Raw genomic sequence first — 22,277 nt, 5'->3', positions numbered from 1 at the left:
TTACTCTTATTTATATCGCTGCCTTATGTGATTGCAGCAATGTATCATAATTGTAATTGCATACATTTGACTGACTGCCTCTCAATTGCAGGAGAAGAGTAAATTACAGATAATGTGTTGTAGTCGTGGTTAGGAAGTTGCACCAGTGCTACTACGGAGAATTTCTTTTGGTGCGTTTCAGTCTTTCCCGTGCTGGTGGTTGGCATCTGCAGAGCAGCCAAGCCATGGTAAAGGATTCTCAGTTTCCTATTTTGCAGGACAGGATTTAAGACTTTCTCCTTCTCACTTTTGTTTGTATTTTTTTCCCCTTGAAATTCTTCCCAAGAGTCAGATCTTGGATCAGGTCAGACTAGATAAGAATAATAATCACCTCTCACTTTTTATCTCGATTCTAGCCATTTTGGAAAGGTGAATAGAAATACTTGATACTTGCTTTTCTTAGAATAATAATTAAAAAAATGAATTGAAAGGAGGAAGGGCATTCCTCAACATATCTGACACACTGGAAAATAAGGGGATGGAAAATGTGCCCATCTAACACCTAGCTACAGTAATTATATTTGCATAATCAGTAATTGCTTAGGTGAAAATGCCTCTCAAGAGGGCCCTGCAGCAATATCCAGTGCTTCTTATTGCTAAATGGCAATGCTATTTAAAAAAACCCCAATCAAACAAAAACCTAACAAAAACCAGAAATGCAAACACCCTTACTTTTGGCTTTGGAGCAGATTCTACCAGAGAAGTTCTCTACAGGGGATGTTGAGTTAGCCAGGCTTTTCTGAGGTTTTGTAACATTGCAGAGCAGCTCCATAAAAGGAGAAGTCAGTAATGCTGAGACCTTCTATACTTGTAAGAACACAAGTTCCATGGGTCACATGCTGATGACCTCAGGATTTCCTACATGGGGATAAGCATGGCAGAAAGAAACAGTGTGAACAACAAAGAGAGAGAGAGAGAGACAGCATGGGCGAGACAAAAGCTAGTTATTTCTTGACATAACTTGTTTTCATTGAGTTTTTTCCAAGTGGAGTGTGCTTTGTATTGTTTAACTCCCCAACCCCACTTTTCTGAGGGTAAGCAGCACAATATATTCATCAGCAAAGAGGAAATACACTGAAGAAACATTTTATCTGATAGTGGGAATATGGGCTTCTTAGCTGTAAAGCTACTATACTCAGCAGAGGAGTAATTCCAAGTGTACAGAGGATGAGCTGTTTGATTGTATACTTATCTAACGCTTAGATATTTCTTGTCTTACTGTATTCTAAGATTATTTTTTTTGAAAGGAATTGTGTAATCGTATATTTGTTCCACATCTGTTATCGTGTTACAAGTTCTAGATATTACTGTCTTATATGTTAAATAATAGGAATAGCTTATTCTTTTTGCATTGCGTGGAAACAAGACTTACTGTCTGGACTGGCCATCCTCATTGTGAGCAAGGAGCAGGGCTTCTGAAGCTGTAAATCAAGTTTTTGAAGCATAGGCAAGTATGAAGTACATATGTAATTTTGCATTTTGAGAAGCTTTGTATAGTAGTTTCTGTATAGTCACTTCCCTTTTGTTATTTTCAGCAAGCAGATACATTTTTTAAAAAAACCCAACCTTTAGTATGACTTTGAAGCACATATTTTTATCTATTTGTTATTCTTATTGGGATATAGTATTTTTATACCTTTTTTACTGTTTTAACCATGTTTCCTTCTATAGGCCTCCCGCTAGAGGCATATATCTATCTTCAGAAAAGGGGTGGACCGGCTTTGATAGGTCCCTTGGGTTCACTGGCCTGTGATTTTTTCCAAACCCTCCGTTAATACTTGTGTCCAGTTGAGACAGCATGCAGGAATGTGCTGGTGAAATGCCACTATTTCTACAGTGAATCTAACCTTTTTCTTCTATGTTAGCCATCTTCCACCTCCAAAAACAACTGTGAAAAATGTCCCTCTGCCTCCTATGGTTCGACATTGCATAATTAGCCATTGTTACTAATTTTGTCTTTTTGTAGCAGAGGTCACTTGTTGGAAAGAGTGGTTGTGGGTGGATTTCTCACGGCTGGCTCATGCCTGCACCTCTACTTCCCAACTACTTCAGGGCTTGAGCTCTCCCTTGATTCTGCATTTCATGTCTGCCATACACCTGGGTCTAGAGCAAGCCATTTGGCTTGCAGAACAAATGCCACACAGCGATGGTGTGCAAGATGTCCCATAATAAAGGGAAATCATTTAAGTAGGGAGGGGATAGAAATTGTAGTAGTCTTCTTAGCGTTCTTCTTGAGTCATTCCTTCCTGCTCCTGTGCCCTTTGGTTTAATAGTGAGAAATGCTGAGCTAAAACACAGCTGCACACCTGACAATTTGAAGCCTGCTGGCCATTAATAACTGTTGCTTCTGATGCAATCTGAAACATGTCTGGAGCAGTACATTTGTATTTAGTTTCTTTAAATCTGTAAAGTGTGCAAAAATAGAAGAATCTTCTCTGACGTTAAGCTTAATTTGCTGGATGGAGTTGTAAGGCGGGTCAACTTTGAGTTAACTTAATTTAGCATCTCATGGTGAAGCAAACTGAGCCACCTTAAATCGTGAAAGTGCACAAAGGGACAACTTAGGAAATATGATTACTAGAATGATGGGCTGTGCATCAGGAGGTTTGCTTTATTTTTTTTACCCAAAGTGTTAGTTGATTACCTTGCTGGATTCCTGTCCTTTGTCCTTCTGGCAGATGTATGCTCCTTTTGAGTGAGCACTCACTGAATGCCGGAACTGGCATGAAAATTGCTGACTCTTGGAGGAGAGGCAGGTTCGGAGAAAGTAATAAAGCCTGTTCCTCCAAGGAATTTCTGTCATTCCAGATAAAAAAGCCAATGCATATCATCTTTCTCTGTCCCACAACCTCAGTTAACCAGCAGATAGGATCCAAGCAATACATGAGTACCCCACTGGACACAGAAAGCTGGGTAGGTATGTTCCAGAAGTGGCAAGTGTTGTTTCTTCTTTGTATGTTGTGCAGGAGAAAAGATCTGGAGAGGTGTCTTCAGCACAGTTATGTGGAGCGTTGAATTCTGTGCTTCACGAAAAAGTTCATCTTGTTCGGATCCTCCTGTTCTGCCTTGGCTAATCTGGCAGCCCTGAAGCTGCCAGGCCTGCCGCGCAGTGACAAGGAGAGGGGGAAGCAATACTTACTGCTGTACCAAGTGTTGGAGACTTGAGTAACTCAATTTTTGGCATTTGCGTGAATGTATGTTTTACTTTGGGCAGTCAAAGTTCAAGTAAGGGGATACCATAAAATAAACAGAGGACTTGAAACGATTTTTTGATCAAAAATCCAAGGTTGTATACTTGGTGCAAATTATTTTTCAGCATAACATGATACAGCTTTGTAGTACAGTTCATGGTAATGTTTATGACTTGATTTTTTTTTTAATGGTTCATTAAAATGCCTAATTCTCCCCACCCCCACCCCCCCTTAAAAAGCCCCTTATTGGGGCTTCTTTTTGGGGGTGTGTGTTGGTTTTTCTGATGTTAAATAACAGTTACAGCTTTATCTGAACTTAGTTCCTGTCACTCTTCCTGATGCTGCCCATGACGTGCATGAATTTTGCGTGCACGTTTTCTCTGCCTGCTTTCTTCATAACAATATACATAAGAGACAGAGTACTAAATGTGTTTTAAATGCTGACGAAACTTCCATGTTTTCCATGGGTAGTAACTATTGTGTTTCTAGGGCGGTGGAATTGTGACAGCTGTATTTGAAGTTGCTCTTTGGTTCTGTTTATAAGACTGTGTTTTCAGTTGCTTGTGATCGTGCCAGACTTGTGCTATTTGGGCTGAAATTTCCATCCTCAGGAGAGAAGAGGGCAGCTGAGTAAGGATTGGAGTATCTCAAATAATTCAGTGATTACTAATTATTTTCACATTGTGTGAACAGTGTCCATCTTTCACAAGCTGCACTCTGGACTGGATGTGTTGGATGTGCTTGGCAAGTCAAAATTTTTGATGTGGATTAATTCAGGACCAGCCATGAACTGCTGCCATTTTTGTTTTGTTCCGGATTCCAGTAGAAACTTCCTCTCTTATTAGAGACTCGGTTCTCCCAAAAGAGAGAGCTGGCCCTATACAGTCTGCATAGATTCATCATCATTTTGCTCTCAGAAATGTATTGTTCATGTGTTTCCCTTTGCCACATAATAGAGCGCGTTGTAAATTTCTGTGCTGGGCTCTCATTTTTAGCCTCTTGTGCTTCAGGTAAAGGAAAATGGTTTCAAACAATTCCTTCAGAAACAGCCACCTTAAAAAGGTCCACTCGTGTGCAGACTTCACTGTTACATTTCGTGGGAGGTGGTGTGTACTGGGCTTTAGTCTACATGTCCTTTAACTACATGTAGTAAACCTCCCTCCATACCAAACCCAGCCATAACCTCCAGTTATGGGCTGTTCTTCCAAGGAGCTGCTTTTCTGCAGTGTTGAGCTACACCGTATTTCCATGCATTGTTACTTTGGGCAGCACCTGCTGAGCACCGTGGGCACTCCTTTCCTTCTTTAAAATCTTCATAATTATCAGTTTAGGCGAGCAAAATCTTCTCAGATGTCTGTGCTTTTGACCTTGCTTCTTCAGGGCTTCTGCTAGCCTTGGGCAAAGACGTTCTTTCAACACAGACCCCAGCTTGACCCAGGGATGGGTTTCACCCCCATCTTCTGCTTCCTGCCTCAGCAGGAACTTGTGTTGCCGGAGCAGCATCCCCGTTTCTCTGGAAACTTGGTGAAACACGACGGTAGTCACAAAATGGTGGGAGCACTCAGCAACAGAGTGAGGGAGCAGATGAGATGATGCAGTCTCACCTATTTCCCTCACCGGTTTTAATTGTAATTTAAAATCAGCAAGGGGGAAGCCTTCCTTCATCTGTACTCAAGCTATTTTTGTAAAGAAGAGTAGATTAAACCTATGGTTACAACTGATCGGAAACTTTCTGTAGAAAGAAGTGGTACTTTTTACTAAGCAATTATATTGTACTCTGTTCACTTTCAGCAGTGTAGATCTTTATACCCTCTCTCTCTCTCTCATTTTATAAACGACTTCTGCAGTTAAAGCAATATCAGTATCATAAGTGGAAAAGAAAGCAAGAAGTTTCTGCTGGAAAAAAAAGCGAATTAGATAAATTAGTTATATTTTACATAACGTTTTTTTATTTTCTCTTATAGAAAAAGTACAGAAAAGGATCTGTGGATATTTCAAGGATTAAATGTGTAGAAGTTGTAAACAGTGATGGTTTTATTCCCTGTCAAAATAAATATCCATTTCAGGTATGTTCCTTTTATATAAAATATAAACATTACAGTGCTCTTACCAACAGCGCCAAGCCATTTGGATGTAGCTTGCTTGAAATTACTGTCACTTCTAAATCCTGAGCCCGTTCTCTGGCTCTCTGGGGCTGTGTGGGAGGGGGTTGAGGATCAGTGATTAAAACCCATCCCCAGCAAGCTCTGCTCCCCCTGCAGTCCCCTCCCTTGGCAGCTGTGCCTCATACGCTTGGTCTTTTTCTTTTCCCCACCCTCTCTGCTTGGGTTTTGCCTGGACAGTGCCTTGTCCTGGTCTTCCTCCAAAACGGGTTAGCTGGCAGCCCATTTTCCCTGTCTTCATTCTCTCATACTAAATTAAATTTAATTACCATTAAATTATATAGGAATAAGAAAATCAAGATAAAACTTGTTGCATTTTCTCACATTGTGAACTTAATGGAAATAAACATAGAAAACAAAGTGCTTAGAGGGGAAAAAGAAAGGTTTAGATATAGGGGGTTGGATGCTGTGCCTGCTTACAATAGAGGGGGTGGGGGTGAATTCCACTGCTGGAGAGGGGGCTCTGGCCCCTTTCTCCCAGGGCAATACTTCCTTTCCACCGGTACACGCAGTGAAGAAAAAGAAGGCAAGAATCACCCCAGAGCAGTAGAGAATCACAAGGAATTATGAAATGGCCGGGAACAAAGGATATCTGATTATGAAATAGCTTTAGCAATTAAATTGAACTGTGTTTAGAAAACACACGGAGACGAATGAACAAAGCAAAGTGTGAAGCAAACATTTTTAAGGAATACTCTCAAGATAATGTACCATTACAAAATCTTTCCGTATTCTACTGAAAGCATCATATATGGATAGTAAACCCTAATAACCTTTTCCCAGTTTCTGCATTTTGTGGCTGAGGACACTAATTTTGCCAAATGTAAGAGTCATTTGTCTTGTTCTGTTTCCTGAGGAATAAATAAATGAATATTACCAGGTGAATGTCTTTTTTGATTTTCGTTTGTTTGTTTTTTCCACCCTCCAGGTTGTATATGATGTTAATACACTTTATATTTTTGCACCAAGTGCACAAAGCCGGGATCAGTGGGTGAGGAATCTGAAAGAAGGTAATGGAAACGGCTCACACTTAACATCTGACATGTTTAGATACCTTTACTTGAGCTGTCTGACCAGGCTGGAGTTAACTTGGTGCTGTGTTTTGGATTTGTGGCCAAAACAGTGTTGCAAAACACGCCAGTGTTTTAGTTGTTGCTGAGCAGTGCCTGCGCAGCGCGGAGGCTTTGCCTTTTTCTCCCTCTGCCCCCGCAGCGAGTAGGCTGGAGGTGGGCAAGAGGCTGGGAGGTGATGCAGCCGGGACAGCGGACCTGGGCTGACCAAAGGGATATTCCAGGCCATATAATGTCGTGCTCAGCAATAAAAACTGGGGTAGGGGAAGACGGTGGTTGGGATTTTTTGGCATCTGCGTTGGCCGTTGCTCAGAGACTGGCTGGGCATTGGTCTGCTTTGTGGGAGGTGGTGAGTGATTGCCTTTACATCACTTTTTTTTTTTTTTTCTGTGGTTATTAAGCTGTCTTTATATCAACCCACAACTTTTCTCCTCTTGCTTTTTCTGTTCTCTCCCCTGTCCTGCTGGGTGGGGCGAGTGGGCGAATGGCTGCGTGGGTGCTTAGCTGCTGGCTGGCATCAAACCACAAGCAGCTAGAAAAATAAAATGGTAGAGCTCCTGTTGCATGTATCCACCGATTTTTATTTTTGTTGGGCCAGTTTGTCATTTGCATACACAGCATGTGATAATGGGTCCTGGGAGTATTAAATCAGTCGGGGTGTTTGACTTGATTTGTGAAGTCCAGCTGCAATCAGAATTTGACTGTATGCTTTTTGCACAATGTGTAAACCATCCAAAAGCTTATCCAAGCTAGTTAGTGGCATCACTGAAAAGTTTTGTTTGAATGTAGCTAGACAACATTGCGGGCCTGATGATGGTCTTACACTGATGTAAAATGACAGGAAGCATCTCCACTGAGATGTGATCTGATAAATGCTATCATAGTGAGTAAAGACGTTTTTTTCAAGAACGTCTTAATGCTAGCTGCCACCATGAAATGTTCACATTAATCGCAGGTGCTCTGTCAGGTAATAAGAAATAATTCCTGGGCTGGGGACTACAGGGCAGGGAATAATCTCTGAAACTCAGCAAGCCCCGTAGGATGGGGGTAAGGAGCCTTTTAAGCCAAACACAGGCATTGTGCCATGGAATAGCGATAAATGTCAGCTATCTTTCCATCCAGAACACTATTTGTAGAGGAAATTGAGTCACTTGCAGCAGTAATAAAAAGAAAAGGGACAGGCAGAGCCCCCAGGGCCCTCACAGCTGCCTGGCTGCTTTGCAGGGTGCAGGTGGGTGCCTGGGTCTCCTTGCATGGATGCACCAAACGCCTGCCCCTGCTGGGGTGGCCAGTTTAGGCAGGAAGTATAGCACTCTCTTTGGGAACAAAGTCATGTATTATCCTAAAAATGTCCTCTACTATCATTGTGTCACCCCTTGTAAACTTATGAGAAGGTCCTTAAGAGAAGCAATGCTGTAGTAAGGCCAATAAGAAGTGAAGATTACGCCTCCTCTCAAAGATATTGTAATATTTATTAAAAATGTCCCTCTTGCAGATTTTTTTTTTTTAAATATCTTTCAATATATGCTCTTTTTCTTCTTGTAGAAATAAAGAACAACAGCAATATAATGGTAAAATATCATCCTAAATTCTGGACAGAGGGAATTTATCAGTGCTGCAGACAGACAGAAAAATTAGCACCTGGCTGTGAAAAGTATAATCTTTTTGAAAACAGTAAGTACATAGGAATGTATGTACATAAGGACATTTTCATATGAAGTTGTTTTGGCATATTTTTCTGCTTTTTTTATATGATCCTGTCATCATACCTGAATGCCCTAGATATTAGACAAATTTATAGAGCAGAGTGAATCAGTGATGCTGTGCCTAAAGTAAATCAAAATGTTTGTTTAATTTCCAAGCATTTTGTAAAAAATGTAAAAGTCAGTGAACTGTCCTGTCAAAAAATGTTTAGAAAAAGCTGAAAGGAATCATTGAGGTTGCTGAATTTGTTTCACTTGCTTTGTTTTTCCCATCTGAAACTTATTTGACCAAGTGTTTACCTCAGACTAAGGATAAAACCTGATGGCAAAAAAGATTCAGCTAGAAATCCTTGCCAGCTCTTCAGTTTTAATAACTAACTTCTACATAGCCATGTAAAAGAATAATAACTGTGTTGCATTCAGTGTTACTACACCAGTGTAAAAATGATACAAGAAGGCTTAATGTATTTACAGACACATGACTGAATTTTCTTAGGGGCTTGTAAACGTCCGTATGCCGAACCTGGATGAACCGTGACTTCCGTAGGCACGTGCATCTTCCAGCATCCAAATCACAGGTTCTGCTTGTTCAGCAGCAGATGCTGTAGCATGCACAGATGTGCAAGCATGACCCTCACTGCAATATTGTCCTACATAAGGATACAGTAATTATTTAGTCCTCGATTTAAGGAAAATTCACTGCTTACCTCCCAGTGAAATCACCAGTGCCCAGATGGTTTCCTACATCAGGGCCTGAAACGGGAATGGTGAGGACCTATGGATTTAGTAGCATTATAAGACTTGAAGAATAAACAGTGGCTCTTGGTCAGCCTTATTCATCAAGAAGATGTAAAACCTGACATACAGCTCAACCTTTTAAGCGGGGGGGGAAAAAGCAGCACAGGAGAAAAAAAATACTCTTGGACCTGAGAGAAGTAATAAAAAATACATACAACATTTATCCCTTGTTTAGCAAAGCAAGTGTCGGGGAAGTAGTATTTTTTTAGAAGAGCAGATGTTGATAGGAACAGACCTTTAGATTATCGTGGTGACAAGAACACTGCTTCCTTTTTGTTTACCTTTTTTTAAATCTCTGTCTCTTTTTTATTTCTCATATTTCTGCATCTGAGGGCTGGTTCAGGGATGCCTGTGTGGCACAGATATTGCCAAATCCTGTGGTGAATGTAGCTTGCCGTTGAATTTAAGATATTTTTGCAAGAATATTTAATCAATGTTTTCCTAATGCTTAACTGGAGCTGTCTTTTCTTTCTGACTTATTAAACTATCCTGAAAGCTAGTTAAGATACTAAAACCTTTTAAACCTTTAATTCAGTTTTTAAATTTATAGCTAAATGGATAGACACAGATCCTTTCCTATGCTCTGTTTCTAGGTGTAATGAGATTGCCCTCTCCAATGCCAGAAAAAAGTGTGGTAGGTAGTGTCTTTAAAATATTGAATAGATAATTGCTGGGTTTTGAGATGGTGTTTAGATTTCCTGTGATTCTTTCTATATCCTACAGCAAAGGTCTATTTCCATATGCGACAATGGGCATCGTGCTCTATTTCAAGCCCAGGCTGGAGAAAATCCCATTGAAATTTAGTGGCGCCTATTAGCTGTATCTGTGCTGCTGGTGGGAGAGGGGGTTGGAAAGCAAACGCTGGCTAGCACTGCCCTTTACCGGCAGCTGCAGAGCTGCAGCGCGAGCCAGCCCCATGGGTAGCACCCGCGTTGATCATCCTCCACGTGCCCCAGCTGCCTCACCGGGCCACCGCAGCTCACTCCTGGGGCAACCCAGAGCTAGCCCAGCTTTCGCCTCCAGGATGCTCGGCTGGTTTGCGCTGCTGCCATGGTAAGGGTGGGGTGGCGTGGAGCAGAGCGGCCTGATAATAATGTTGGGTTGTTTTCAGCGAAGGCCTCCGCCACCTGTTCCTCCAGTTGAAGAAAATGGCAACAAAGAGGAGGAGATAGTGGTAGCAATGTATGACTTTGAGCCTACAGAACATCATGATTTAAGATTAGAAAAAGGTGAAGAATATATGGTGATTGAGAAGAATGACATTCACTGGTGGAAGGCGAGAGACAAATATGGGTAAACATGAGGTCCTTATTTTTCGTTATAAAATTCATAAGACTATTTCCATGTTGTAGTAGTTTATATTGACTATGTGTCAATAAATAACTGTATTAGACCCCTGAAATCTCATCCGTATCTTTATTCCCACATAGAAAGCAATTTAAGAGTTTATGGTTTCCCAATTAAAGCATCAGCCAGCCTGCAAAACCTCACTAGACTGGTACAGTACTCCCGCTTCCCTGGGGAACAGCTCATTAGAGAGCAGTATCGTTAACACTCAGCTCAGCAGGCACCGACTTCCAGACTTGAATAATCATCATCTTATTTAATAGCTGGATCATTAGGGGCAATCTTTGAATGAGTTGAGAGAGAGTTGCAGTGAGATGCCTTAATGACTACAACTTTACATTCCTTGGATTAAAATTTTTCCCTGAGGTTTTAAAGGTGAAAATTTCCATACTTCAATATTTATCAGGTCCCTGTTGCAATATGTTAGGGGTAATTGCAAGTTGTTAGGCTGTGGCAGGCTCCAAACGTATTTCCAGTGACTGACTGGGACCTCCGAGCGCAGAAGTGACAGAGCAGCAGAGGGTCACTCTTCTTCACCCCTTCTGCTGGTTTTCTTGGACATTGCTGCTGCCCGTGTCACTTCTCTGGGCACACTGAAAGTTAATGTGGAAATGCTGATGTGGAAAATTAGTGTCTGTATAATCAGCAGTAGAGCGGGTGGGTCAGTAAAAAATAAATTACAGCGAGGGACCTCTGGTAATTAGCAGAATGAAAAACTGTCTTCTAGGCATGCAATTTTACATGTTTTCACTCAGACTATATGTATTATATATTTTTTTAGAAAACAAGGATATATTCCAAGCAACTATGTAACAGGAAAGAAGTCCAACAACCTCGATCAATATGAGTAAGTGAATATTTGAATTAAAATCTGGAAGATCATAAAATGAAACCTGTTCTTTAAGAATGACAATGTAATTTTAAAGTTTTGAAAGCAATTATTTACATACTATAGCAATTATCTCAGAGATGAAACTTAAATATTTGAAATAGGCATATATTTGTTCCAATTCTCCTCATTGATTTTGCTGTGATTTATAATGTAGAGTCAAGTTAGCGAGATGACCATCAGGCATGCAATTTTTAGACTCTTGCTATTAAAGTAAAAAAACCCCTCCCAATTCTCTGATAGACAAAGGGAAACCTTAAAGGAAATTTACCCGTTATAAGTATGCTGAATATTTTTTTTTTAATATTAAAGTGACATGTCTATCCAAAGTGTGTGGCAGTAAGGTAGTAGAGTAGAAACAGTGGAAATCATTCAAAGTAAACAGAACAGATCTGAGATTTTGGAAGGCAGCTCTAATTTTCAAGAAAATATATCACTCGGTGCATTTTAAGTCTCAGTGTATGCATATAACTTACCAGCTATAAAAGTGTAGCTTTAAAAAAAAAAAAAAAAGCTTTTTCCAGTTGATGTTTCATTACGGAGTACTTATTTAAGAACTCCGTAATTTTACGGAGTGAATTAAATTTTAACACTGTAGACTCCAAGCATGTTGTTCTTGATATTCAAACTTCAGTACAGCATAAACTGTTGTGCTTGAGAACTTAAGATGTATTTCATGACTTTTAGATAAAATGGAGCTGTAAGGAAATACTAATTAAAAACAGTTTACGAAACCACATTAGTAGCTCCAAAACTCTACTCTCAGCCACATATGGCTCCTACTGCTGTGTTTTGCCAGAAGGTAGAATTTCTTCTGGGATTTTGCCCTCAGCTTCACTAGAGGGAATTACTTGTTCTTTGTGCTTTCTCATCTTAGAGGCTCTTCTTAAGAGCCCTGCCCTGCTCTGGGCTGGGCTGTGGGGCTGGCAGAAAGGAAAGGAAGGAACTGGGCTGCCTTATCTGGTCCAGCCACTTTGTGCCTTACCACCTAGGGGCCATAATTCTGAGTCACCACGCAGTCCAGGGAGGATTAATCCAGGTCATCTACCAACTGCAAGAAACCACTATCTCCGGAACAGCAGAACTTGATTAGAGGCTGCTGTGCCACTTCCCTGCTCAGTTACTGCCATGACAGCATAGCTCAAAATGATTGCACTGTGCCATTTGCAAGCTGCGTGTTTTTCCTTTTTATATTACTTGCTGCAGCTGGCTGAAATGTCAGTGCTTCTGTGGCTGCTTTAACCTGCCCATGCAGCACCGAGCTCAGGGATGTGCAACCGTGACATTTAATTCACTTCGAACTCTTCTTTGGTAGGTGGGTCCTCCCTGGAAAATCAAAGCCGTGAAGTTATTGAATGAAACGGCGGTCTAGCAGCCAGCTCCGCAGGTGGCTTGACCAGTGTGCAGGCAGCTGCTTTTCTGGGGCGGTCAGACAGCCTTTGGGCTGCCGATCAGAGCAACTGCTGCCATCAGCCTGTGCGTGTTTGAGAAGTGTTTTTCCTGAAAAATTAGTTCCCTTACTTGAACTTTATTGGCTTCTGTGGGATCTCACTGGATTTGTTTCAGGGCATTTTTATGGGATAACTGCACAATGTAATAGAGGCTGATTTTTGTACATTAACTAAAGGTCAGTTGTTGACCTTTGTTACTGTAAAATTATTGAATCTGTAGCTTTGTAATACTTTGCTTTAAGCATCTTATGGAAATCACGTGCTTTGGAGAAGTTTTGGTTACTGATGTTGTGTTGCAGGTGGTACAGCAGAAACCTGAACAGAAGCAAGGCAGAGCAGCTCCTCAGAAACGAGGTGAGTACAGCAGTCTTGCGGTATTAACCATGAAATTCACGTAAATTAGCTTTTTTTATTAAAGCAAATGCTTATTTTGGCATGCACAAATCACAGAACAAGTAGAAGAGACACGCAGCTTAAAACTGCTTGTACAAAACTGTCAATGTGCTTGCATTTCAGGATAAAGAAGGTGGTTTTGTGGTGAGAGACTCAAGTCAGCCTGGCCTGTATACAGTTTCCCTTTATACAAAATTTGGAGGGTAAGTTTCTGTGGCTGCTCTGCACACCTTGTTTCATCCAAATCCATTTGCATCCATCTCCAAATCCATGGGCTGGAGGAAAGCCCAGGAGAGAGCTCAACAAAGAAGTGAGGGATGCTGTGATAGGAAAGACGGGTGACTAAAAGGAGCATTTTCGACTCCATGGTTAGGTCACGTTTGCTTTAATCCAGAGTAGACCTGAACTGCTGCTCAAAGAAGGAGGCCTCGCTTTCCTACCCCATTTGGTCTCTTCCCTCCTGCCAGCCTGAGTGTTTGTGTCAGCATATGGTGAGCTGGACTGGGGAGCTCGCCAGGCTGAAAATTAATGTTTTATGGGTTAACCTTCAACTTGGTCTGAGCGCTGGGATGCAGGTGAGTCACCAGTGCTTGGGATCTTTGATATTCAAGCTGTTCCTGAAGCATGTGACATCGGGCACCAGCGCTGGCCCTTTTGGTTTCCTTTTCCTAGTCAATGTGCTCCTCTTAAAAGATTCACCACAAATGACACTGTATTATTACTAACTGTCGTTACTATTGTTATTACTTTTCCAGAGAAGGTTCATCAGGAATAAGACACTACCATATAAAAGAAACAGTGACATCACCGAAGCAATACTACCTCGCAGAAAAACATCTCTTTAACTCCATTCCAGAAATAATTGAGTATCATAAACATAATGCAGCAGGTAGATGAATTGGATTTTTTCTGTCACTTAGGGTTGATTTGAAAAGGAGTGTGAGGCATTTTAGGGTTTTAATTAAAGTTTTTAGGTTTTTATAGATCCTTCTTTTTCAGGGAAGTCATGAGACGCTGCATTTTCACTTTTTTTTCAATATAGGCAATCATTTGAAAGGTTTTCTGTAAATATATATTAAAAAAATATATAAATATGTTCCTGTCCCCAGAGTAACAGAAGAACAGCTGTATCGAGTCAGGAAAAATCATTAATTTAACTCCACATTGCGTCTCCCTCAGCTGCTGTAACCCACAGCAGATGGATAGGGATGGTATTTCCCCAGAGTACTCTCCAGGCACTAGCTTTTTACCTGCAGGTCACCGCTGCTTAAAATGATCTAATCTTCCTATATAGCAAACAGATGAGGAGAACAGTAACGTGTTGTTTAGGAAATCCCTAAAGATCAGTCTTTGTAAAGGTTAGACACTTCAGATCTATAGTTGATGGCTGTTGCTGGTGTCCACCCACTGTATGATGGGATGGGGAGAGTTTAGGAAACAGGTTCAAGGCACAGATACTAATACAGTATATTTTTTTCAAATCCAGTCTCTGCAGAAACTTCCCTCATGACCAGTATTTTCCAGATGTTTATATCTAATTCAGGTGACCCGGCATTTCCTGATGATTTTCCAGAAAGGCATTTTCCAGAATATATGCTCCAAAACATAACCCTGCTTTTAATTTATTATAAGTGATTTTACTACTTGTTTTTTAATTGCTTCATTGCTTTTACCTTATGGTGTATTGAGTTCTGACAAGATTTTAGGAGAATATTCAGCTAGCATGCAGCATTTATTTTGTATATGTAAAATCCCGGTGTGAAACTGCTGGGATTTATGCGTGAAACAGAAATGATCAAAAGTAACATTGAGGGTATACATTTTAGATAATCTTTCTGATCTGAAAGGGGTCCTCAGCCTTTGTTGGTGCCAGCATAACTGTAAAGCACAAATATGTATGCATATGTCTATAACCATCTCTCACCAGTAAAGAAGCAGCAGCAAGTTAGATGCAGTGACTGCTCTTGTGCACCTCTCATAGCCACTTTGAGCAGTCAAAACAACGCAATAGTAGAAAATATGGTCAAAGCTGTATATAATTATAAGCTTATCAGTGTTGCAGTTTGCAGTGAACAAGTGGCTGATTTGCTGCCTGGCACTATTTCAGAAGCAAGCTGTGTTTCTTGAATTATCTTTGAACCTCAGGTCTTGTTACCAGGCTGCGTTACCCAGTGACCCCAAAGAAGACGACAGCACCAACAACGGCAGGATTCAGCTATGGTAATTGCATGTTGTATTAATCTGCATGTAGCTTTTCTAGTGATTTTATACATGTAAGGTGCCACAATATTTTCTAAAAATTTTGCAAAGACCTAGTTTTGTACTTGTGTTTGGCTATACTAACTTATGCGGGTCCAAGTTGGACCTTGGAGACCCTTGCTCAGAGGATCGGCATGCAACGGCATGACGGCTGGTGGTAGGTGTGTGGTGCCAAGGGCAGCAGAGAGGAGAGGCAGAATGTGTCGCTGGTGCTCCAGGGGAATTCAGCATCCTCCTCCACGCTTTTGTGGACACTTTGAGCTCTGCCCAATTAAAGAGCTGTGCCTTTGGCTCCTTCATAAGCCTCCAGACTGCTGACTCAACCTTGGCTCCTTTGATCTTTGTGGAGGGGTTACTTTTTTTTGGTTTTTTTTTTTTGAATAACCTGTTTTAAGCATGGCACATCAGGTGACGTGAGCAGCTGCTACGCACTGGCACAACTTTATACAATGGCAGCTTGTTGAAATCAAGTCTGATAATACCAGCGTGTAATTACTGGCTTCAGGAAAGTTTAAGTTTTGCCTTCTGTGTTGGTCAGGAACTGCTTAAAGGTTATGTCTAGCTAAATGTTTGTTTTGTGAGATATAGAAATGCTCCATTTTCAAGTTAATTCTAAGACGTTTTCTCCCTAATTCCCTGATTTGCTAGTAATCCAGAGTTTCCCTTTCCTCCTCCCTATCACCTACCAGTTCGGTGTGTTCCCTAGTACAGCAGTCATGGGCTCTTGTTTGTTTTGTTTTATAGAGAAATGGGAAATTAATCCCTCGGAACTGACGTTCATGAGAGAACTGGGGAGCGGTCTCTTCGGCGTAGTGCGTCTTGGGAAATGGAGAGCGCAGTATAAAGTGGCCATCAAGGCAATTCGGGAAGGTGCGATGTATGAAGAGGATTTCATTGAAGAAGCTAAAGTAATGATGTGAGTTGTGTGCTTGGCACTTTTATTGCCAGTTCCAGGCCTCTGATGCCATTTACTGATTATAAATAAAACACTTCAGGCAGGTGGTATTTTTGCAGTTTTGTGGGGTGGAGAGCTAGCACTGGGCGGAGGAAGTAATAACGACATGATCTCAATCTTTTCAGGAAGCTAACACATCCTAAATTAGTTCAGCTGTATGGTGTGTGCACACAACAGAGGCCTATTTACATCGTGACAGAGTTCATGGAGCATGGCTGCCTTCTCAATTACCTGAGACAAAAACGGGGAGTTTTGAGTAAAGACGTCCTGCTCACTATGTGCCAAGATGTATGTGAGGGAATGGAGTACCTGGAGAGAAACAGCTTTATCCACAGAGACCTGGTAACATCCCGTTAGGCAATACACTCCTCTTTGAAATTTTTATTTTTGAACTTACCTATTCCTTTTTGAAACAGTCTATTTGTAAATAACTGCTTCTGTTCTTGCAGAAAATTATAAGTAGTTGAAGTTGGCTCTTTAGGGTCTAATCAAGTCTCTAAAATTGCCCTGTACAGAAAATGATGAGAGGCTTCTCTCTCCCAAGAAAGTGGAATAAAATCTTTCTGAAATTTTTATAAAGAGTTAATAGCTATTTGTGCTGATATAATAGTGTATCTCTGTTCTGTATTGGTGCCATTTTCACCATTCATGAATCCCTTGAGATGATAATTTCTTCTGGTGGTTTTTTACAAAATGGTTTAGTTGTCAAAACAGTACTATCAAGAGCAAATGCAGATGTACCTTTTATAATGAGAATACACCACTGAACTTGGTAAATTGGTGAACTTGCTAAGCAGTGAGGACAAAGTCCTCATTAGACCGTTGTAATTTGTCTGCAAGAGACTGCAAGTTTTTCATCCAAATCTAACCATTCTCTTTGCAGGCTGCCAGGAACTGCTTGGTCAGTGACTCAGGAGTGGTCAAAGTGTCAGATTTTGGAATGACAAGGTATGGCTGAGTGTGCAAACACATTTGTGGGGATAATCCTTGTACTTAGCCATAAGGCAACACACACCCAGCAAAATTACAGGCAAAAATGATCTTTTTTTTGACCTCTCCTTTGGGTCATTTTTTTTCAGTGCCTTTAAAGTTTGTTTGTTCTGTGGTCACGTGTCGATTTCCTTACTCATTTTAATTCTGGAAAATCAAAACTAGGCAGTTTATTCTCTAGAGAAGTCTGTCTGGTGCTTACCATGAGGGGTCTGGCTTCGAACTGACTCCGTAGTCTGACTGGTCTTCTGTTAGCAACTTTCTGTAACATCTGTGAAAATCTTACAAATTTTAATCTTGTAGTGATGCAGGAGGCATATTAGAGCTGGTGTCTCGGACAGCAGAGCTCATGCTGCAGAGATAAGTTGTTAATCTGTATTTTGGTAAATAAATGATAGAAAGAGGCTGTTCAGTGAGTTTGGGATCCTCTTGGGGTAGATGGTTCAGAGTTGCATATCTCTAGCTGAAGTGCTGGGAGGTGCTGAGACCCGGAGAGGGGTTAATGTCCTGCCCTTGTTAGCACCCGTGGGTGCTACATCAGGTGGCTGATGGGTGGGTGAGGCGGGGTGGGGAGCAGTGCCTACAAGGAAGGTGTTCAAGCACTGTGGTTTGACCATGCTGCTCTTGGCTCTTGCCACCTTTCTGTACTACTGAGCTTGCGTGTCCCCTGACATCTGAATTCAGACTGGCCAGTGAGAAACACAGCAAGAAATGTATGCTTTTGCATCATTTTCTCTCATAATGCAGACCTTTAACTTGCAGGTGGCCTAGACCTGTGTTGTATAGCTAATAATCACAAGAGAAGACTCTGAGGTCATAAAAATGAACTGGGTCTTGACTGAAACCTCCATGCTGCCCCAGAGAAGCTATTTTTATCATGTGATGCTAACAGTCGTGGCCATTAGGTGGCAATACGAGCTTCTAATATTCAAATCCAGATCTAAATTATAATTTGCAGGCTTGGAGGCTGACTGAAGGATATAATGTTTTTTTGTTTTTGGTTTTTTTTTTAGGTATGTCCTTGATGATCAATACACAAGCTCCTCAGGGGCTAAATTTCCTGTGAAATGGTGCCCCCCAGAAGTTTTTAATTATAGCCGATTCAGCAGCAAGTCAGATGTCTGGTCATTTGGTAAGACGTTCATCATTGAAAGAAAGCACTATTTTTACATTTTATCAATACTAGTTAAGCTCCAGTTATTGGGAAGGATTCAGACATCTGAGAAGAAGCTCAGAGAAACCATTTGCACGGTTTTATGCTTGTGTAAAGTTCCACAGAGACCTTTAGAACTGTTATTCTAGTAGCATGGGTTTTAATAAATAAGATGTTTTCAGCGATGACCCATGTGAACACGTTCTAGAATATGGATCTCAAACTATTTATCTATGAGAAATCCTGAGCCCAGGGCTCAGAATAAACATGTATTTTTAAGAAGTTATTTGCTTATTTTCTTAATGTTTATTTTCTTTTTTTTTTTAGGTGTTTTAATGTGGGAAGTATTTACAGAAGGAAAAATGCCCTTTGAAAAAAGCTCCAACTATGAAGTGGTAACGATGGTTAGCCAAGGACATCGTTTGTACCGGCCTAAACTAGCCTGTAAGCAGGTGTATGAAATGATGATGATGTGCTGGCAGGAGGTATATACTTTTTATATTTTTTTTTGTCTTTGAATTGAAAAAAAGGTCAATCTAGCAACAGCAGTTAATCCCTATTGCAGCATTCTTACTGTATCTAGCTCTCTCAGCTATTCATGTGTTTATCGCTAAGACAAAGATCTCCCCCTGGTTTGCAACTGAACTAGAGCTGTGATAAGAAAATCCACCGAGGAAATTTCTCTGAAATAAATGGACTGTCAGATTAAGTATGCAAAGGCATTTAGTGACAAAATGAAATAATTGCTAAATCTGTGCTGGTCATGATTATATCTGCGTACAAATACTCCTAGCAAAAAAAATTCAGTCAGAATGGCCCAGAGGTGGAGAATCTGATTTTATATTGCCTCAGTTTATTAATCATTACAGAAACATGCCAGAATGACCAAAAATATTTTTAAAGGAACAGTTTGTTATCTGATTATAAATTATATAGGAAATATAGATTAACTTGCAGTTGAATCTAAATACAAATCCCTAGGTTTATAAAGAAAGATAAAAATACACTGTACTATTAATCCTCCTAACCCAGAAAGATACAGACTGTACAGTTTTCACAGAGGTCAAAGGGGCAGCAAACCCAAATTTAATACTTTATCAACTAAATCAGTATAAAACAGTTTTTGTAGTATTAAAGCGGAAAGTCTCTAAGGGTAGGTGCATTTAATGAGATTCCTCTAATTTTGAGAGAGCAATCAAGGAAGCCAAGAATGGAAAGAGCTGCGTGATTTATTTCTAGTTAGTCTTTGCCACAGGGGGTGCTGGGGAAAAACTGCTCTTTTCCAGTAATAAAGCTGACATGCTGTCTGATGCTTGTCTTGGAGGAGAAGGTGCTGGAACAGAGAGCAATTAGTCATCAAACCAACGGGTGGAGATCTAAAACTGACAAACCAGTTGGTTTATGCAGCAAAAAATACATTAAAACCAACAGTGCCCTGGAGGGCTGCGGAATGACAAATATGTCTGTAGTTCAAAAAAGCTATTCACAGGAGCCAGGAAAGTAAAGATCATTAAATTTTGTATGTACTTGGTAACCTGCTTGAAATGGTCATTAAAATGGAATAATAAATTACCTGGAAGATAATGATAAGTTATTTGTTAATGATCTTTGAATCTTAATATGTATTTATAAGATTTATATGAACAAATTAATTAATTAAAAATTTATTGATTTCATCATGGGTTATTAACAATAAAATCTAAGCAGTCATCACGTGGGAGAGAAAGAGTCTTTGCGAATCACAAACAGGACACAAGCAATGGCAAGATACTGTCAATCTTTGTCATAAAATATGATTAACTGTAGGTACCTCAGTCCTCATTTAATAAATTTATTATTGATTTGTAGAGGGAAGTGAATACTGAGGATTCAAAATTTAGCAGGTGATACAAATCTAAAGAGGCTGATAAATGGAGGAAAAGTGCAAGTTACCCAGACATTCAGAAGATGCTAAATTAACTGTGTCAGCAAGGTCAGAGAAGAGACTACCTCAGTGTATTGCCATAATTAAACAAAACAAACAGGATGTTATGACACATAAGGAACTGTATGGAAAATAGAGTAGATGAAGGATGCTGTTGCATAAGTCTATGACACAGTCTCATTTCGGAGTCCAAAAAATAACGTTGAAGTCAAAGAGTCTTCAGAGAATGACACTCAAAATTCTTAGGAACATGAACAACTTGCGTAAAGAAAGATTGGAGCAATTCACTGGGGGAGGTGGGGATGGGGAAGAAAAAGGAGAAAGTGTAGTACTATGCAAAATAGTTAATTATATGAAGAGTGTAGTCCAGCAATACCTATTTATGCTTTTTCAAAGCGTAAAAAAAAAAGGTGATGCTTACCGAGACTAAGCGACACATCCAAAATCCGCACAAGGAAATATTTTTGCATGTCACATCTAATGAAACGGTAAATTCACTGCCACAGAATGATGGCAAGACCAATAGTTTATCAAAATCAACACGACTTTGTTGCTTTCTGATCACAGCTGTGCATGCTTTTGTTTTTAGAAGCCAGAGGGACGCCCAACTTTTGAAGACTTGCTTCACACAATCATTGACATTGCAGAGGGTGAAGATGCTTTCTGAAAAAAGACAACAGCAGCACAAGTACAGGAAAGAAGCCACTTTCCCGAGATGTGGCTTCCCCACTTCTTTTTAAAGGCTTGATTCTGTAAGCTGATGGATGCTGCTAAACAGCGTGGGGAACCTGTAACATCTGATCCACTCCAGCACAAAGAGTTTTACATGATGTTGGGAAATGAGCACAGTATCTTCAGCGATACCAGCAGTGTCTATATTTTCTCTGAAAAGTCAGCATTGCATAGCTGGCAAGTTGAGCCCTTTATGGAGGAAGAAAGAGAATGTGGCCAAAGCCCAGGAGCCTAATTTGCGTTTACTGGATTGGGTTCGTGTACATACAGTCCATGTTTGAGTTTCTCTTTACACAGGCATTAGTATTAGTAGTGATTTGCATGCTTAAAAATTGAAGGTATCTATAAATGGCTATTTACTGACATTGAAATGTTTCCAGAGATTCTCCAGAAACATTATTTTTCTCAGTTGATGGGTGTTTTATGACACATCAAGAACACAAAACATGCCTCTTTAATTTGCACATGGTAGGTTGTTAACAGCACAGTCTTCAGTTTAGTGTAACACTCAAAAAGCTTTGCTTCAGAACTGGGCCGTGATACGCCCCAAGCCATTCTAGGCTGTTTGGTCAACCAGAGACCTCTCTCAGTTAGTCTTGATGTTACTCATGAAAAATAAGTCCAAGATTCAGCACAACTGGCTGTCAGTGTACCATAGTACCTTGTTTTGGATTAATTATACAATAATTTATATGCTGTATGTATTGTAAATATATAAATTCCATGCATTTATTTATATAAAGTGTGTTTTTCTCTTGAAATATTGAAGCACAAGTTTGTCCTACCTTCACTTATATACACAACTCGATACATGGGGTTGTAAATGAAAGGAAGTACACTCTCAGGTGTGTTTAAGGAGGGCTTCTCTTTCTGTCTGTCATCTGTATGTACAGTGATCTAACCTTTCTGTTCTTAACAGAAAATGTCATACTACACATGTATGTAAATAAACCGAATGTTAACTATTGTTTGGAACCAACTAACGTGTTGCCAGTAATTTACTGTCAGTACATCATAAGCCAAACTCATTGTTCATGTGAATCTGGTGTTATCATAGTCCATGTATGTGTATATATATCTCTGTGTGTATACGCACTCTATACTAAATATATATATATAGTAGCGTGAATATATATTTAAATGAATTCGGCCATGATAAAATGTTCCGTGCAGAAATGCCTGAACTCTCTGTAGAAGTTACATGCCCGTTCCCCTCTGCTA

At 40.2% G+C, this 22,277-nt stretch overlaps 1 protein-coding gene across 1 annotated transcript in view; it reads left to right on the top strand.

The window, feature by feature from the left end:
- The window catches only part of TEC (tec protein tyrosine kinase), a 54,287-nt gene extending 32,319 nt beyond the window's left edge, over positions 1-21,968 (top strand). The window contains exons 3-18 of the mRNA XM_072861508.1: positions 5,195-5,296; positions 6,321-6,402; positions 8,008-8,136; positions 9,557-9,597; positions 10,075-10,256; positions 11,092-11,157; positions 12,950-13,004; positions 13,167-13,246; positions 13,799-13,932; positions 15,189-15,263; positions 16,047-16,218; positions 16,383-16,599; positions 17,141-17,205; positions 18,261-18,379; positions 18,728-18,885; positions 20,914-21,968. Of these exons, the coding sequence (XP_072717609.1) occupies positions 5,195-5,296; positions 6,321-6,402; positions 8,008-8,136; positions 9,557-9,597; positions 10,075-10,256; positions 11,092-11,157; positions 12,950-13,004; positions 13,167-13,246; positions 13,799-13,932; positions 15,189-15,263; positions 16,047-16,218; positions 16,383-16,599; positions 17,141-17,205; positions 18,261-18,379; positions 18,728-18,885; positions 20,914-20,991 (1,755 nt within the window). The 3' untranslated portion in view covers positions 20,992-21,968. The remainder of the gene's footprint in view (positions 1-5,194; positions 5,297-6,320; positions 6,403-8,007; positions 8,137-9,556; positions 9,598-10,074; positions 10,257-11,091; positions 11,158-12,949; positions 13,005-13,166; positions 13,247-13,798; positions 13,933-15,188; positions 15,264-16,046; positions 16,219-16,382; positions 16,600-17,140; positions 17,206-18,260; positions 18,380-18,727; positions 18,886-20,913) is intronic.
- Positions 21,969-22,277: the final 309 nt, after the last annotated feature.

The sequence above is a fragment of the Ciconia boyciana genome, chromosome 5 (genome assembly GCF_034638445.1).
Source record: "Ciconia boyciana chromosome 5, ASM3463844v1, whole genome shotgun sequence".
Classification (NCBI taxonomy): Eukaryota; Metazoa; Chordata; class Aves; order Ciconiiformes; family Ciconiidae; genus Ciconia; species Ciconia boyciana.
Note: the sequence above shows the minus strand (reverse complement) of the source record. Positions and strands in the feature narration are given on the sequence as shown.